This window comes from Pecten maximus, chromosome 5 (genome assembly GCF_902652985.1).
Source record: "Pecten maximus chromosome 5, xPecMax1.1, whole genome shotgun sequence".
Taxonomy (NCBI): Eukaryota; Metazoa; Mollusca; class Bivalvia; order Pectinida; family Pectinidae; genus Pecten; species Pecten maximus.
This window is the reverse complement of record NC_047019.1, coordinates 31,860,484-31,879,817: the sequence shown is the minus strand read 5'-3', so window position 1 is coordinate 31,879,817 and position 19,334 is coordinate 31,860,484. Positions and strand designations below refer to the sequence as shown.

The window sequence follows — 19,334 nt, the reverse complement described above, 5'->3', positions numbered from 1 at the left end:
TAGACTATTCAGCTGTTAAAACTGACACAGTTGTCAACAAACAGCTATAAATGTGGCATTTCGTGCTGAGGTATTGATCTGGTTTATTTTGTCAAGATTATTTATAGTGATTAACAATCACCAAACTACATGTGATATTCTTGATAACCTTTGGTATTTAGTGTTCTGTTTGATACTTTTGTTTTTCATACAATCAGAAATCCTTCCTGGAGAGTCCTGTAACAACGTAGCCAATGAATGTACCGACTTGTCTACCTGTAGTGGTGGTATATGTACCTGTATCACTGGTTACTATGACAGTGGCTCTACATGTCAGTTAAGTAAGTTATCATGACACTGTAATGGTACTTCACTAGGAACCTTATTTGTTAGCTCTAGGTGTTTAAAGATTTTGAAATCATTGAGCATGTACAATAACATTAAAATATTGAACTTTTAAAAGTGAAGTTTTTAATATAATTTTGTGTCATTGTATCTGTCATTCTCATTTTACTACAGTCACATTAGTAGTGTATGATGGAAACCATTTAAATGGTCACATCACAATCATTTCATGACATTAAGATTTGATTGTATTTTATATAATATCATAATAAAATTTATGCAACATCACTCTATGTCACTTTTGCCTGATTGCATGAAACAAACTTATTCCAAATCAGGACTAAATCCGGGAGTGACATGCCCTATATCACCAACAAATGCATGTAAGGACAACTCGGTGTGTACCAATAATGTGTGTACCTGTAACTCGGGTTACTATGACAGTGATGGTCCTTCAGCCAATAATGGGATATGTACTGCAAGTAAGTTAGATATTTACACTTTTGAGTAATAAAAGATATTTTTCACTTCATTAGAAGTCTGTCAAGTGAAATGTATTTTTCTAAATAAATATACACCACAATCTTTGATTAATCCTTCCTATATAGACCTGTAGGTATAGGCAAAGTCTACTAAATGTTAGGGTAACAGTTCCCAAAGAATCGAACGAAAATGTTAGGATGGAATTATCAGGCATAATCATTTGAACAATGAAGACAGTGTATTATATGATGGTTGATAGAAACACATGTCATACTGAATTTAAAACGTCCATTAGTCAGAAATCTACTCACCTGATATCATACCAAGAATTGTGACCTTCATCATTTTATAGATAGTAAAAGTAGATCAATATTTAATGTTAAGTATCAATTTCAGATCAAATCAAATTAAGTTTATTTAATGATGGTATATGGTAAAAACAAAATAACATTAGCTCTTAGACTATTCAGCTGTTAAAACTGACACAGTTGTCAACAAACAACTATAAATGTGGCATTTCGTGCTGAGGTATTGATCTGGTTTATTTTGTCAAGATTATTTATAGTGATTAACAAACACCAAACTCCATGTGATATTTATGATAACCTTTGGTACTTAGTGTTATCTTTGATACTTTGGTATATCTTGGTGTAATTATACAATCAGAAATCCTTCCTGGAGAGTCCTGTAACAATGTGGCCAATGAATGTACCGACTTGTCTAGCTGTAGTGGTGGTATATGTACCTGTAACACTGGTTACTACGACAGTGGATCTACATGTCAATTAAGTAAGTTATTATAACACTGTAATGGTACTTCACTAGGAACATTATTTGTTAGCTCTAGGTGTTTAAAGATTTTGAAATCATTGAGCATGTATATTAACATTTGCACTTTTAAAAGTGAAATTTTAAGAATAATTTTGTGTCATTGTATCTCTTTCTCATTTTACTACAGTCACATAATTACTAGTATCTGATGTAAACCACTTATTAAATGGTCACATCACAATCATTTTATGACATCAATGATTTATTTGTATTTTATGTAATATCATAATAAGATTGATGCAACATGTTGCGATCACTCTATATCACTTTTGCCTGATTGCATTAAACAAAATTATTCCAAATCAGGACTAAATCCGGGAGTGACATGCCCTTCATCACCAACAAATGCATGTAAGGACAACTCTGTGTGTACCAATAATGTGTGTACCTGTAACTCGGGTTACTATGACAGTGATGGTCCTTCAACCAATAATGGGATATGTACTGCAAGTAAGTTAGATATTTACACTTTTGAGTAATGAAAGATATTTTTTCACTTCATTAGAAGTCTGTCAATAGAAATATATTTTTCTAAATAAATATACACCACAATCTTTATATGATGCTGATAAATCCTTCCTATATAGACCTGTAGGTATAGGCAAAGTCTACTAAATGTTAGGGTAACAGTTCCCAAAGAATCGAACGGAAATTTTAGGATGGAATTATGAGGCATAATCATTTGAACAATGAAGACAGTGTATTATATGATGGTTGATAGAAACACATGTCATACTGAATTTAAAATGTCCATTAGTCAGAAATCTACTCATCTGATGTCATACCAAGAATTGTGACCTTCATCATTTTATAGATAGTAAAAGTAGATCAATATTTAATGTTAAGTATCAATTTAAGATCAAATCAAATGAAGTTTTTTTAATGATGGTATACGGTGAAAACAAAATAACAGTAGCTCTTAGACTATTCAGCTGTTAAAACTGACACAGTTGTCAACAAACAACTATAAATGTGGCATTTCGTGCTGAGGTATTGATCTGGTTTATTTTGTCAAGATTATTTATAGTGATTAACAATCACCAAACTACATGTGATATTCTTGATAACCTTTGGTATTTAGTGTTCTGTTTGATACTTTTGTTTTTCATACAATCAGAAATCCTTCCTGGAGAGTCCTGTAACAACGTAGCCAATGAATGTACCGACTTGTCTACCTGTAGTGGTGGTATATGTACCTGTATCACTGGTTACTATGACAGTGGCTCTACATGTCAGTTAAGTAAGTTATCATGACACTGTAATGGTACTTCACTAGGAACCTTATTTGTTAGCTCTAGGTGTTTAAAGATTTTGAAATCATTGAGCATGTACAATAACATTAAAATATTGAACTTTTAAAAGTGAAGTTTTTAATATAATTTTGTGTCATTGTATCTGTCATTCTCATTTTACTACAGTCACATTAGTAGTGTATGATGGAAACCATTTAAATGGTCACATCACAATCATTTCATGACATTAAGATTTGATTGTATTTTATATAATATCATAATAAAATTTATGCAACATCACTCTATGTCACTTTTGCCTGATTGCATGAAACAAAATTATTCCAAATCAGGACTAAATCCGGGAGTGACATGCCCTATATCACCAACAAATGCATGTAAGGACAACTCGGTGTGTACCAATAATGTGTGTACCTGTAACTCGGGTTACTATGACAGTGATGGTCCTTCAGCCAATAATGGGATATGTACTGCAAGTAAGTTAGATATTTACACTTTTGAGTAATGAAAGATATTTTTCACTTCATTAGAAGTCTGTCAAGTGAAATGTATTTTTCTAAATAAATATACACCACAATCTTTGATTAATCCTTCCTATATAGACCTGTAGGTATAGGCAAAGTCTACTAAATGTTAGGGTAACAGTTCCCAAAGAATCGAACGAAAATGTTAGGATGGAATTATCAGGCATAATCATTTGAACAATGAAGACAGTGTATTATATGATGGTTGATAAAAGCACATGTCATACTGAATTTAAAACGTCCATTAGTCAGAAATCTACTCACCTGATGTCATATGTTCCGAGAGCTGAGACTTTCATCATTACCGATTTATATTTACAAGCAACTATTTATGATAAATGTGTCATTTTGTTTTCAGGTACTCTATACGTACTGTACATGTATTGAACTTGTTTATTTTATCAAGTATTTTTTATAATGATTAGCAAGCACCAGACTGCATGTGATACTGTTTACTTAATTTACTTTGTGTTTGATACTTTTGTTTATTATACAATCAGAAATCCTTCCTGGAGAGTCCTGTAGCAATGTGGTCAATGAATGTACAGACCTATCTACCTGTAGTGGTAGTATATGTACCTGTAACACTGGTTACTATGACAGTGGCTCTACATGTCAATCAAGTAAGTTATCATGACACTGTAATGGTACTTCACTAGGAACCTTATTTGTTAGCTCTAGGTGTTTAAAGGTTTTATAAATCATTGAACATGTATATTAACATTTGCACTTTTAAAAGTGAAATTTTAAGAATAATTTTGTGTCATTGTATCTCTTTCTCATTTTACTACAGTCACATAATTACTAGTATATATGATGTAAACCACTTATTAAATGGTCACATCACAATGAATTCATAACATCAATGATTTAATGGTATTTAATATAATTTCATAATAAGATTGATGCAACATGCTGTGATCACTCTATGTCACTTTTGCCTGATTGCATTAAACAAAATTATTTCTAATCAGGATTAAATCCGGGAGTGACATGCCCTTCATCACCAACAAATGCATGTAAGGACAACTCTGTGTGTACCAATAATGTGTGTACCTGTAACGTGGGTTACTATGACAGTGATGGTCCTTCATTCAGTAATGGGATATGTACTGCAAGTAAGTTAGATGTTTACACTTTTGAGTAATGAAAGATATTTTGACTTCATTAGAAGTCTGTCAATAGAAATATATTTTTCTAAATAAATATACACCACAATCTTTATATGATGCTGATAAATCTTTCCTATATAGACCTGTAGGTATAGGCAAAGTCTACTAAATGTTAGGGTAACAGTTCCCAAAGAATCGAACGGAAATTTTAGGATGGAATTATGAGGCATAATCATTTGAACAATGAAGACAGTGTATTATATGATGGTTGATAGAAACACATGTCATACTGAATTTAAAATGTCCATTAGTCAGAAATCTACTCACCTGATGTCATACCAAGAATTGTGACCTTCATCATTTTATAGATAGTAAAAGTAGATCAATATTTAATGTTAAGTATCAATTTAAGATCAAATCAAATCAAGTTTATTTAATGATGGTATATGGTAAAAACAAAATAACATTAGCTCTTAGACTATTCAGCTGTTAAAACTGACACAGTTGTCAACAAACAGCTATAAATGTGGCATTTCGTGCTGAGGTATTGATCTGGTTTATTTTGTCAAGATTATTTATAGTGATTAACAATCACCAAACTACATGTGATATTCTTGATAACCTTTGGTATTTAGTGTTCTGTTTGATACTTTTGTTTTTCATACAATCAGAAATTCTTCCTGGAGAGTCCTGTAACAACGTAGCCAATGAATGTACCGACTTGTCTACCTGTACTGGTGGTAAATGTACCTGTATCACTGGTTACTATGACAGTGGCTCTACATGTCAGTTAAGTAAGTTATCATGACACTGTAATGGTACTTCACTAGGAACCTTATTTGTTAGCTCTAGGTGTTTAAAGATTTTGAAATCATTGAGCATGTACAATAACATTAAAATATTGAACTTTTAAAAGTGAAGTTTTTAATATAATTTTGTGTCATTGTATCTGTCATTCTCATTTTACTACAGTCACATTAGTAGTGTATGATGGAAACCATTTAAATGGTCACATCACAATCATTTCATGACATTAAGATTTGATTGTATTTTATATAATATCATAATAAAATTTATGCAACATCACTCTATGTCACTTTTGCCTGATTGCATGAAACAAAATTATTTCTAATCAGGACTAAATCCGGGAGTGACATGCCCTATATCACCAACAAATGCATGTAAGGACAACTCGGTGTGTACCAATAATGTGTGTACCTGTAACTCGGGTTACTATGACAGTGATAGTCCTTCAGCCAATAATGGGATATGTACTGCAAGTAAGTTAGATATTTACACTTTTGAGTAATGAAAGATATTTTTCACTTCATTAGAAGTCTGTCAAGTGAAATGTATTTTTCTAAATAAATATACACCACAATCTTTGATTAATCCTTCCTATATAGACCTGTAGGTATAGGCAAAGTCTACTAAATGTTAGGGTAACAGTTCCCAAAGAATCGAACGAAAATGTTAGGATGGAATTATCAGGCATAATCATTTGAACAATGAAGACAGTGTATTATATGATGGTTGATAAAAGCACATGTCATACTGAATTTAAAACGTCCATTAGTCAGAAATCTACTCACCTGATGTCATATGTTCCCAGAGCTGAGACTTTCATCATTACCGATTTATATTTACAAGCAACTATTTATGATAAATGTGTCATTTTGTTTTCAGGTACTCTATACGTACTGTACATGTATTGAACTTGTTTATTTTATCAAGTATTTTTCATAATGATTAGCAAGCACCAGACTGCATGTGATACTGTTTACTTAATTTACTTTGTGTTTGATACTTTTGTTTATTATACAATCAGAAATCCTTCCTGGAGAGTCCTGTAACAATGTGGTCAATGAATGTACAGACCTATCTACCTGTAGTGGTAGTATATGTACCTGTAACACTGGTTACTATGACAGTGGCTCTACATGTCAATCAAGTAAGTTATCATGACACTGTAATGGTACTTCACTAGGAACCTTATTTGTTAGCTCTAGGTGTTTAAAGGTTTTATAAATCATTGAACATGTATATTAACATTTGCACTTTTAAAAGTGAAATTTTAAGAATAATTTTGTGTCATTGTATCTCTTTCTCATTTTACTACAGTCACATAATTACTAGTATATATGATGTAAACCACTTATTAAATGGTCACATCACAATGAATTCATAACATCAATGATTTAATGGTATTTAATATAATTTCATAATAAGATTGATGCAACATGCTGTGATCACTCTATGTCACTTTTGCCTGATTGCATTAAACAAAATTATTTCTAATCAGGATTAAATCCGGGAGTGACATGCCCTTCATCACCAACAAATGCATGTAAGGACAACTCTGTGTGTACCAATAATGTGTGTACCTGTAACGTGGGTTACTATGACAGTGATGGTCCTTCATTCAGTAATGGGATATGTACTGCAAGTAAGTTAGATGTTTACACTTTTGAGTAATGAAAGATATTTTGACTTCATTAGAAGTCTGTCAATAGAAATATATTTTTCTAAATAAATATACACCACAATCTTTATATGATGCTGATAAATCCTTCCTATATAGACCTGTAGGTATAGGCAAAGTCTACTAAATGTTAGGGTAACAGTTCCCAAAGAATCGAACGGAAATTTTAGGATGGAATTATGAGGCATAATCATTTGAACAATGAAGACAGTGTATTATATGATGGTTGATAGAAACACATGTCATACTGAATTTAAAATGTCCATTAGTCAGAAATCTACTCACCTGATGTCATACCAAGAATTGTGACCTTCATCATTTTATAGATAGTAAAAGTAGATCAATATTTAATGTTAAGTATCAATTTAAGATCAAATCAAATCAAGTTTATTTAATGATGGTATATGGTAAAAACAAAATAACATTAGCTCTTAGACTATTCAGCTGTTTAAAACTGACACAGTTGTCAATAAACAGCTATAAATGTGGCATTTCGTGCTGAGGTATTGATCTGGTTTATTTTGTCAAGATTATTTATAGTGATTAACAATCACCAAACTACATGTGATATTCTTGATAACCTTTGGTACTTAGTGTTATGTTTGATACTTTTGTTTTTCATACAATCAGAAATTCTTCCTGGAGAGTCCTGTAACAACGTAGCCAATGAATGTACCGACTTGTCTACCTGTACTGGTGGTAAATGTACCTGTATCACTGGTTACTATGACAGTGGCTCTACATGTCAGTTAAGTAAGTTATCATGACACTGTAATGGTACTTCACTAGGAACCTTATTTGTTAGCTCTAGGTGTTTAAAGATTTTGAAATCATTGAGCATGTACAATAACATTAAAATATTGAACTTTTAAAAGTGAAGTTTTTAATATAATTTTGTGTCATTGTATCTGTCATTCTCATTTTACTACAGTCACATTAGTAGTGTATGATGGAAACCATTTAAATGGTCACATCACAATCATTTCATGACATTAAGATTTGATTGTATTTTATATAATATCATAATCAAAATTATGCAACATCACTCTATGTCACTTTTGCCTGATTGCATGAAACAAAATTATTTCTAATCAGGACTAAATCCGGGAGTGACATGCCCTATATCACCAACAAATGCATGTAAGGACAACTCGGTGTGTACCAATAATGTGTGTACCTGTAACTCGGGTTACTATGACAGTGATGGTCCGTCAGCCAATAATGGGATATGTACTGCAAGTAAGTTAGATATTTACACTTTTGAGTAATGACAGATATTTTTGACTTCATTAGAAGTCTGTCAATAGAAATATATTTTTCTAAATTAATATACACCACAATCTTTGATTAATCCTTCCTATATAGACCTGTAGGTATAGGCAAAGTCTACTAAATGTTAGGGTAACAGTTCCCAAAGAATCGAACGAAAATGTTAGGATGGAATTATCAGGCATAATCATTTGAACAATGAAGACAGTGTATTATATGATGGTTGATAAAAGCACATGTCATACTGAATTTAAAACGTCCATTAGTCAGAAATCTACTCACCTGATGTCATATGTTCCGAGAGCTGAGACTTTCATCATTACCGATTTATATTTACAAGCAACTATTTATGATAATGTGTCATTTTGTTTTCAGGTACTCTATACGTACTGTACATGTATTGAACTTGTTTATTTTATCAAGTATTTTTTATAATGATTAGCAAGCACCAGACTGCATGTGATACTGTTTACTTAATTTACTTTGTGTTTGATACTTTTGTTTATTATACAATCAGAAATCCTTCCTGGAGAGTCCTGTAACAATGTGGTCAATGAATGTACAGACCTATCTACCTGTAGTGGTAGTATATGTACCTGTAACACTGGTTACTATGACAGTGGCTCTACATGTCAATCAAGTAAGTTATCATGACACTGTAATGGTACTTCACTAGGAACCTTATTTGTTAGCTCTAGGTGTTTAAAGGTTTTATAAATCATTGAACATGTATATTAACATTTGCACTTTTAAAAGTGAAATTTTAAGAATAATTTTGTGTCATTGTATCTCTTTCTCATTTTACTACAGTCACATAATTACTAGTATATATGATGTAAACCACTTATTAAATGGTCACATCACAATGAATTCATAACATCAATGATTTAATGGTATTTAATATAATTTCATAATAAGATTGATGCAACATGCTGTGATCACTCTATGTCACTTTTGCCTGATTGCATTAAACAAAATTATTTCTAATCAGGATTAAATCCGGGAGTGACATGCCCTTCATCACCAACAAATGCATGTAAGGACAACTCTGTGTGTACCAATAATGTGTGTACCTGTAACGTGGGTTACTATGACAGTGATGGTCCTTCATTCAGTAATGGGATATGTACTGCAAGTAAGTTAGATGTTTACACTTTTGAGTAATGAAAGATATTTTGACTTCATTAGAAGTCTGTCAATAGAAATATATTTTTCTAAATAAATATACACCACAATCTTTATATGATGCTGATAAATCCTTCCTATATAGACCTGTAGGTATAGGCAAAGTCTACTAAATGTTAGGGTAACAGTTCCCAAAGAATCGAACGGAAATTTTAGGATGGAATTATGAGGCATAATCATTTGAACAATGAAGACAGTGTATTATATGATGGTTGACAGAAACACATGTCATACTGAATTTAAAATGTCCATTAGTCAGAAATCTACTCACCTGATGTCATACCAAGAATTGTGACCTTCATCATTTTATAGATAGTAAAAGTAGATCAATATTTAATGTTAAGTATCAATTTAAGATCAAATCAAATCAAGTTTATTTAATGATGGTATATGGTAAAAACAAAATAACATTAGCTCTTAGACTATTCAGCTGTTAAAACTGACACAGTTGTCAATAAACAGCTATAAATGTGGCATTTCGTGCTGAGGTATTGATCTGGTTTATTTTGTCAAGATTATTTATAGTGATTAACAATCACCAAACTACATGTGATATTCTTGATAACCTTTTGGTACTTAGTGTTATGTTTGATACTTTTGTTTTTCATACAATCAGAAATTCTTCCTGGAGAGTCCTGTAACAACGTAGCCAATGAATGTACCGACTTGTCTACCTGTACTGGTGGTAAATGTACCTGTATCACTGGTTACTATGACAGTGGCTCTACATGTCAGTTAAGTAAGTTATCATGACACTGTAATGGTACTTCACTAGGAACCTTATTTGTTAGCTCTAGGTGTTTAAAGATTTTGAAATCATTGAGCATGTACAATAACATTAAAATATTGAACTTTTAAAAGTGAAGTTTTTAATATAATTTTGTGTCATTGTATCTGTCATTCTCATTTTACTACAGTCACATTAGTAGTGTATGATGGAAACCATTTAAATGGTCACATCACAATCATTTCATGACATTAAGATTTGATTGTATTTTATATAATATCATAATCAAAATTATGCAACATCACTCTATGTCACTTTTGCCTGATTGCATGAAACAAAATTATTTCTAATCAGGATTAAATCCGGGAGTGACATGCCCTATATCACCAACAAATGCATGTAAGGACAACTCGGTGTGTACCAATAATGTGTGTACCTGTAACTCGGGTTACTATGACAGTGATGGTCCGTCAGCCAATAATGGGATATGTACTGCAAGTAAGTTAGATATTTACACTTTTGAGTAATGACAGATATTTTTTGACTTCATTAGAAGTCTGTCAATAGAAATATATTTTTCTAAATTAATATACACCACAATCTTTGATTAATCCTTCCTATATAGACCTGTAGGTATAGGCAAAGTCTACTAAATGTTAGGGTAACAGTTCCCAAAGAATCGAACGAAAATGTTAGGATGGAATTATCAGGCATAATCATTTGAACAATGAAGACAGTGTATTATATGATGGTTGATAAAAGCACATGTCATACTGAATTTAAAACGTCCATTAGTCAGAAATCTACTCACCTGATGTCATATGTTCCGAGAGCTGAGACTTTCATCATTACCGATTTATATTTACAAGCAACTATTTATGATAAATGTGTCATTTTGTTTTCAGGTACTCTATACGTACTGTACATGTATTGAACTTGTTTATTTTATCAAGTATTTTTTATAATGATTAGCAAGCACCAGACTGCATGTGATACTGTTTACTTAATTTACTTTGTGTTTGATACTTTTGTTTATTATACAATCAGAAATCCTTCCTGGAGAGTCCTGTAACAATGTGGTCAATGAATGTACAGACCTATCTACCTGTAGTGGTAGTATATGTACCTGTAACACTGGTTACTATGACAGTGGCTCTACATGTCAATCAAGTAAGTTATCATGACACTGTAATGGTACTTCACTAGGAACCTTATTTGTTAGCTCTAGGTGTTTAAAGGTTTTATAAATCATTGAACATGTATATTAACATTTGCACTTTTAAAAGTGAAATTTTAAGAATAATTTTGTGTCATTGTATCTCTTTCTCATTTTACTACAGTCACATAATTACTAGTATATATGATGTAAACCACTTATTAAATGGTCACATCACAATGAATTCATAACATCAATGATTTAATGGTATTTAATATAATTTCATAATAAGATTGATGCAACATGCTGTGATCACTCTATGTCACTTTTGCCTGATTGCATTAAACAAAATTATTTCTAATCAGGATTAAATCCGGGAGTGACATGCCCTTCATCACCAACAAATGCATGTAAGGACAACTCTGTGTGTACCAATAATGTGTGTACCTGTAACGTGGGTTACTATGACAGTGATGGTCCTTCATTCAGTAATGGGATATGTACTGCAAGTAAGTTAGATGTTTACACTTTTGAGTAATGAAAGATATTTTGACTTCATTAGAAGTCTGTCAATAGAAATATATTTTTCTAAATAAATATACACCACAATCTTTATATGATGCTGATAAATCCTTCCTATATAGACCTGTAGGTATAGGCAAAGTCTACTAAATGTTAGGGTAACAGTTCCCAAAGAATCGAACGGAAATTTTAGGATGGAATTATGAGGCATAATCATTTGAACAATGAAGACAGTGTATTATATGATGGTTGACAGAAACACATGTCATACTGAATTTAAAATGTCCATTAGTCAGAAATCTACTCACCTGATGTCATACCAAGAATTGTGACCTTCATCATTTTATAGATAGTAAAAGTAGATCAATATTTAATGTTAAGTATCAATTTAAGATCAAATCAAATCAAGTTTATTTAATGATGGTATATGGTAAAAACAAAATAACATTAGCTCTTAGACTATTCAGCTGTTAAAACTGACACAGTTGTCAACAAACAGCTATAAATGTGGCATTTCGTGCTGAGGTATTGATCTGGTTTATTTTGTCAAGATTATTTATAGTGATTAACAATCACCAAACTACATGTGATATTCTTGATAACCTTTTGGTACTTAGTGTTATGTTTGATACTTTTGTTTTTCATACAATCAGAAATTCTTCCTGGAGAGTCCTGTAACAACGTAGCCAATGAATGTACCGACTTGTCTACCTGTACTGGTGGTAAATGTACCTGTATCACTGGTTACTATGACAGTGGCTCTACATGTCAGTTAAGTAAGTTATCATGACACTGTAATGGTACTTCACTAGGAACCTTATTTGTTAGCTCTAGGTGTTTAAAGATTTTGAAATCATTGAGCATGTACAATAACATTAAAATATTGAACTTTTAAAAGTGAAGTTTTTAATATAATTTTGTGTCATTGTATCTGTCATTCTCATTTTACTACAGTCACATTAGTAGTGTATGATGGAAACCATTTAAATGGTCACATCACAATCATTTCATGACATTAAGATTTGATTGTATTTTATATAATATCATAATCAAAATTATGCAACATCACTCTATGTCACTTTTGCCTGATTGCATGAAACAAAATTATTTCTAATCAGGATTAAATCCGGGAGTGACATGCCCTATATCACCAACAAATGCATGTAAGGACAACTCGGTGTGTACCAATAATGTGTGTACCTGTAACTCGGGTTACTATGACAGTGATGGTCCGTCAGCCAATAATGGGATATGTACTGCAAGTAAGTTAGATATTTACACTTTTGAGTAATGACAGATATTTTTTGACTTCATTAGAAGTCTGTCAATAGAAATATATTTTTCTAAATTAATATACACCACAATCTTTGATTAATCCTTCCTATATAGACCTGTAGGTATAGGCAAAGTCTACTAAATGTTAGGGTAACAGTTCCCAAAGAATCGAACGAAAATGTTAGGATGGAATTATCAGGCATAATCATTTGAACAATGAAGACAGTGTATTATATGATGGTTGATAAAAGCACATGTCATACTGAATTTAAAACGTCCATTAGTCAGAAATCTACTCACCTGATGTCATATGTTCCGAGAGCTGAGACTTTCATCATTACCGATTTATATTTACAAGCAACTATTTATGATAAATGTGTCATTTTGTTTTCAGGTACTCTATACGTACTGTACATGTATTGAACTTGTTTATTTTATCAAGTATTTTTTATAATGATTAGCAAGCACCAGACTGCATGTGATACTGTTTACTTAATTTACTTTGTGTTTGATACTTTTGTTTATTATACAATCAGAAATCCTTCCTGGAGAGTCCTGTAACAATGTGGTCAATGAATGTACAGACCTATCTACCTGTAGTGGTAGTATATGTACCTGTAACACTGGTTACTATGACAGTGGCTCTACATGTCAATCAAGTAAGTTATCATGACACTGTAATGGTACTTCACTAGGAACCTTATTTGTTAGCTCTAGGTGTTTAAAGGTTTTATAAATCATTGAACATGTATATTAACATTTGCACTTTTAAAAGTGAAATTTTAAGAATAATTTTGTGTCATTGTATCTCTTTCTCATTTTACTACAGTCACATAATTACTAGTATATATGATGTAAACCACTTATTAAATGGTCACATCACAATGAATTCATAACATCAATGATTTAATGGTATTTAATATAATTTCATAATAAGATTGATGCAACATGCTGTGATCACTCTATGTCACTTTTGCCTGATTGCATTAAACAAAATTATTTCTAATCAGGATTAAATCCGGGAGTGACATGCCCTTCATCACCAACAAATGCATGTAAGGACAACTCTGTGTGTACCAATAATGTGTGTACCTGTAACGTGGGTTACTATGACAGTGATGGTCCTTCATTCAGTAATGGGATATGTACTGCAAGTAAGTTAGATGTTTACACTTTTGAGTAATGAAAGATATTTTGACTTCATTAGAAGTCTGTCAATAGAAATATATTTTTCTAAATAAATATACACCACAATCTTTATATGATGCTGATAAATCCTTCCTATATAGACCTGTAGGTATAGGCAAAGTCTACTAAATGTTAGGGTAACAGTTCCCAAAGAATCGAACGGAAATTTTAGGATGGAATTATGAGGCATAATCATTTGAACAATGAAGACAGTGTATTATATGATGGTTGATAGAAACACATGTCATACTGAATTTAAAATGTCCATTAGTCAGAAATCTACTCACCTGATGTCATACCAAGAATTGTGACCTTCATCATTTTATAGATAGTAAAAGTAGATCAATATTTAATGTTAAGTATCAATTTAAGATCAAATCAAATCAAGTTTATTTAATGATGGTATATGGTAAAAACAAAATAACATTAGCTCTTAGACTATTCAGCTGTTAAAACTGACACAGTTGTCAACAAACAGCTATAAATGTGGCATTTCGTGCTGAGGTATTGATCTGGTTTATTTTGTCAAGATTATTTATAGTGATTAACAATCACCAAACTACATGTGATATTCTTGATAACCTTTTGGTACTTAGTGTTATGTTTGATACTTTTGTTTTTCATACAATCAGAAATTCTTCCTGGAGAGTCCTGTAACAACGTAGCCAATGAATGTACCGACTTGTCTACCTGTACTGGTGGTAAATGTACCTGTATCACTGGTTACTATGACAGTGGCTCTACATGTCAGTTAAGTAAGTTATCATGACACTGTAATGGTACTTCACTAGGAACCTTATTTGTTAGCTCTAGGTGTTTAAAGATTTTGAAATCATTGAGCATGTACAATAACATTAAAATATTGAACTTTTAAAAGTGAAGTTTTTAATATAATTTTGTGTCATTGTATCTGTCATTCTCATTTTACTACAGTCACATTAGTAGTATACGATGGAAACCATTTAAATGGTCACATCACAATCATTTCATGACATTAAGATTTGATTGTATTTTATATAATATCATAATAAAATGTATGCAACATCACTCTATGTCACTTTTGCCTGATTGCATGAAACAAAATTATTTCTAATCAGGACTAAATCCGGGAGTGACATGCCCTATATCACCAACAAATGCATGTAAGGACAACTCTGTGTGTACCAATAATAAGTGTACCTGTAACGTGGGTTACTATGACAATGATGGTCCTTCAACCAATAATGGGATATGTACTGCAAGTAAGTTAGATGTTTACACTTTTGAGTAATGAAAGATATTTTTTGACTTCATTAGAAGTCTGTCAAATGAAATGTATTTTTCTAAATAAATATACACCACAATCTTTATGATGCTGATTAATCCTTCCTATATAGACCTGTAGGTATAGGCAAAGTCTACTAAATGTTAGGGTAACAGTTCCCAAAGAATCGAAAGGAAATTTTAGGATGGAATTATGAGGCATAATCATTTGAACAATGAAGACAGTGTATTATATGATGGTTGATAGAAACACATGTCATACTGAATTTAAAATGTCCATCAGTCAGAAATCTACTCACCTGATGTCATACCAAGAATTGTGACCTTCATCATTTTATAGATAGTAAAAGTAGATCAATATTTAATGTTAAGTATCAATTTCAGATCAAATCAAATCAAGTTTATTTAATGATGGTATACGGTAAAAACAAAATAACATTAGCTCTATTGAGCTACTAAAACTGACACAGTTGTCAACAAACAACTAGAAATATGGCATTTCGTGCTGAGGTATTGATCTGGTTTATTTTGTCAAGATTATTTATAATGATTAACAAACACCAAACTCCATGTGATATTTATGATAACCTTTGGTACTTAGTGTTATGTTTGATACTTTGGTATATCTTGGTGTAATTATACAATCAGAAATCCTTCCTGGAGAGTCCTGTAACAATGTGGCCAATGAATGTACCGACTTGTCTAGCTGTAGTGGTGGTAAATGTACCTGTAACACTGGTTACTACGACAGTGGATCTACATGCCAATCAAGTAAGTTATTATAACACTGTAATGGTACTTCACTAGGAACCTTATTTGTTAGGTCTAGGTGTTTAAAGATTTTGAAATCGTTGAGCATGTATGTTAACATTTGCACTTCTAAAAGTGAAATTTTAAGAATAATTTTGTGTCATTGTATCTCTTTCTCATTTTACTACAGTCACATAATTAGTAGTATATGATGTAAACCACTTATTAAATGGTCACATCACAATCATTTTATAACAACAATGATTTAATCGTATTTAATATAATTTCATAATAAGATTGATGCAACATGCTGCGATCACTCTATATCACTTTTGCCTGATTGCATTAAACAAAATCAATTCTAATCAGGACTAAATCCGGGAGTGCCATGCCCTTCATCTCCTACAAATGCATGTAAGGACAACTCTGTGTGTACCAATAATAAGTGTACCTGTAACGTGGGTTACTATGACAGTGATGGTCCTTCAACCAATAATGGGATATGTACTTCAAGTAAGTTAGATGTTTACACTTTTGAGTAATGAAAGATATTTTTTGACTTCATTAGAAGTCTGTCAAATGAAATGTATTTTTCTAAATAAATATACACTACAATCTTTATGATGCTGATTAATCCTTCCTATATAGACGTGTAGGTATAGGCAAAGTCTACTAAATGTTAGGGTAACAATTCCCAAAGAATCAAAACGAAAATTTTAGGATGGAATTATGAGGCATAATCATTTGAACAATGAATACAGTGTATTATATCAGGGCATCCAGTAGGATGAAAATCTCAAGAGTCAGTGACCCTTAGCTCTGAAATCCTGAGAGTCAAATCAAAATCCTGAGAGTCAAAATATGAAATTCTCAAACTTTACGGTTAATCGTTTCCAAATGTAAACTGATAGAAATGTCTTTTTTTAATTGAATAATATTCAAAAGAATTTAGTTCATCTTAATTTATTATCTAATATTTGTTTTTATTAAATAAATGAAAGTGTTTTTAAGATTTACACTTTTCTTTTAATTATACACAGTATATTTTTTGTTTGAATTAAGTACAATTAAAACATAGTTATTTTTTTTATTTGATTTGAATAACTGAAATTAATTTCTTATAAACCTTTTAACAAAAAAAAAGTTTTCTTGCTGAAATTATGTTTAAATGTGTTACATTGTTTAAGCATTATTTGTAAAACCATCTTTTTTTAAATTTTTTTTTTTAATCTGCTCAGCCTCTAGAGATAATTTTTGTATGCTAATCTTGTTATCATATTTCCCGCCAAAATGTAACATGAATGATTTACGCTTCCCAACCTGTCAAATGCACTGCAGATCGAGGTCATGTAAGGTTATTCAGGTTAACAACAAAATGGCTGCCGCCTGTGTTGGCATGCTGCAAACTAGGCCTGCTTACGATCTCATTCTTGTTATTTACATACTTGAAAATTATCAAAAACATATGTTTTATTTATTAATGGGATGGGAATCTTTTATAGCTTACTTATTTCAATTATTTAAATGTTATTGCTTAGAACAAAATGCAGATCGGCCACTACAGGCACAGGGGCTAGTAACGATATAAATGGGGAAAAAATGAAAAATAAGAAAAAAACGTACGCAATACATATAACATAACACAAGGGAAGACACAGACAATCCTATCGGTTTTTTTAAATCTCTCGTCATTTTCTTATGCGTCGACCAATTTTACGCTGGTTTTCTCAGAAATGCCAATAAATAGCTATATTTAACGCTTACCGACATAGATTGGCGATTGCGTCCAGTCTTTAGCTATCACAAGTCCTTAAAGCAGACGAATACAAGAGTCCGCCATTTCTTTACAACTAGTCTACGGCTTCTAATGGAGGTTTCCGGAAGAAGAGTGCAGGCGAGAAGTCTACTCGGAAACTTTTGTTTACATGCTCCCGTAACCTCTCGGATGTCATCCAATCACAGGTAAGTGAAACGGCGCCAATTTTCGAAAAAGACATCTCAACGTGCTCTACGATAAGTTCAAATGACCCAATATGACTCAACATCTTCCAATTAGCAACAATCGTCAAGTCAGTAATGGAGAACCAATAGTAACATGGTAAGTTAGTAATTTCTCATAATTCATTTACAAAAAACTTCTTGTAGATTTGAAAGACATCAAACTTGTTAGTGGCAGAGAGATCACTGACATGTAGACTCCACAGGACGTCTTGTACACACAGTTACATATAGTTATAGTGCAACAGTGTCCCTTATATAGGCCTATGTCTTGGTTTTTTGTGATGTAGGCGGACAATGGAACTAGTTTCAGCACCATAAAAACTATTTATATTGTAAAAGTGAGACAGTTAAGGTGAACTTAAATTTTCACAATCTTGGCAGAACCACTCATCAGGTAAATTGTCAATATCCAATATTTTGACACATGCACAATGAAACCATGTATCACATTTATCACATCCAATAGAATCTGTACTTGCATTTTCTTTGCAAACACCACACGGCCACCTGATAGAGCGTCTCTTTCCTTTACATTTCCTTTTTCGTTTTCTCGGAGCAGAAGTTGATTCTTCATCTTGAGTTTCGCTTGTAGCTAAAGAGATGGGTGCAGAAGTTGAAGCTGATGGTGTAGCTGTTGATGATGATGTCACAGATGAAGATGTAAACTCTTCGGAGGATGATGCAAATACCTGTGCATTGATAAAGCTGTCACACTGTAGAATAACTGGATTTAATTTAGAGGTGATATTTCCTTTATTCCGAACAGATTTTCCCAGTGACAACCCATAGGCCTCTGATAGCTGTAGTAGCTGTTGTTTAGTGAAACTTTTCCCCAAGAATTCAGGATCCTGTGTGAGCTCTGATTGCAAACGTTTATGTGAGGCCAACTTGTTAGGTGTTTTATCTTTCTCAATAGACATAAATGTGAATTTGAGTGATTTTGTTGTATCTGTTCTCATTTTCACTTGTTTTCTCGTTGCTTCCTTTTTCTT

General features: G+C 32.1%; 1 protein-coding gene across 1 annotated transcript in view; it reads left to right on the top strand.

Moving 5' to 3' along the window:
* LOC117327797 (platelet binding protein GspB-like) overlaps positions 1 to 19,334 on the top strand; it is a gene marked incomplete in the record, with an annotated part of 631,084 nt that overhangs the window by 1,891 nt on the left and 609,859 nt on the right. The window contains 18 exon segments of the mRNA XM_033884978.1: positions 198 to 320; positions 663 to 806; positions 1,474 to 1,596; positions 1,945 to 2,088; positions 2,756 to 2,878; positions 3,221 to 3,364; positions 3,913 to 4,035; positions 4,387 to 4,530; positions 5,196 to 5,318; positions 6,827 to 6,970; positions 7,637 to 7,759; positions 9,267 to 9,410; positions 10,077 to 10,199; positions 10,542 to 10,685; positions 11,235 to 11,357; positions 11,709 to 11,852; positions 12,519 to 12,641; positions 12,984 to 13,127. Of these exon segments, the coding sequence (XP_033740869.1) occupies positions 198 to 320; positions 663 to 806; positions 1,474 to 1,596; positions 1,945 to 2,088; positions 2,756 to 2,878; positions 3,221 to 3,364; positions 3,913 to 4,035; positions 4,387 to 4,530; positions 5,196 to 5,318; positions 6,827 to 6,970; positions 7,637 to 7,759; positions 9,267 to 9,410; positions 10,077 to 10,199; positions 10,542 to 10,685; positions 11,235 to 11,357; positions 11,709 to 11,852; positions 12,519 to 12,641; positions 12,984 to 13,127 (2,403 nt within the window).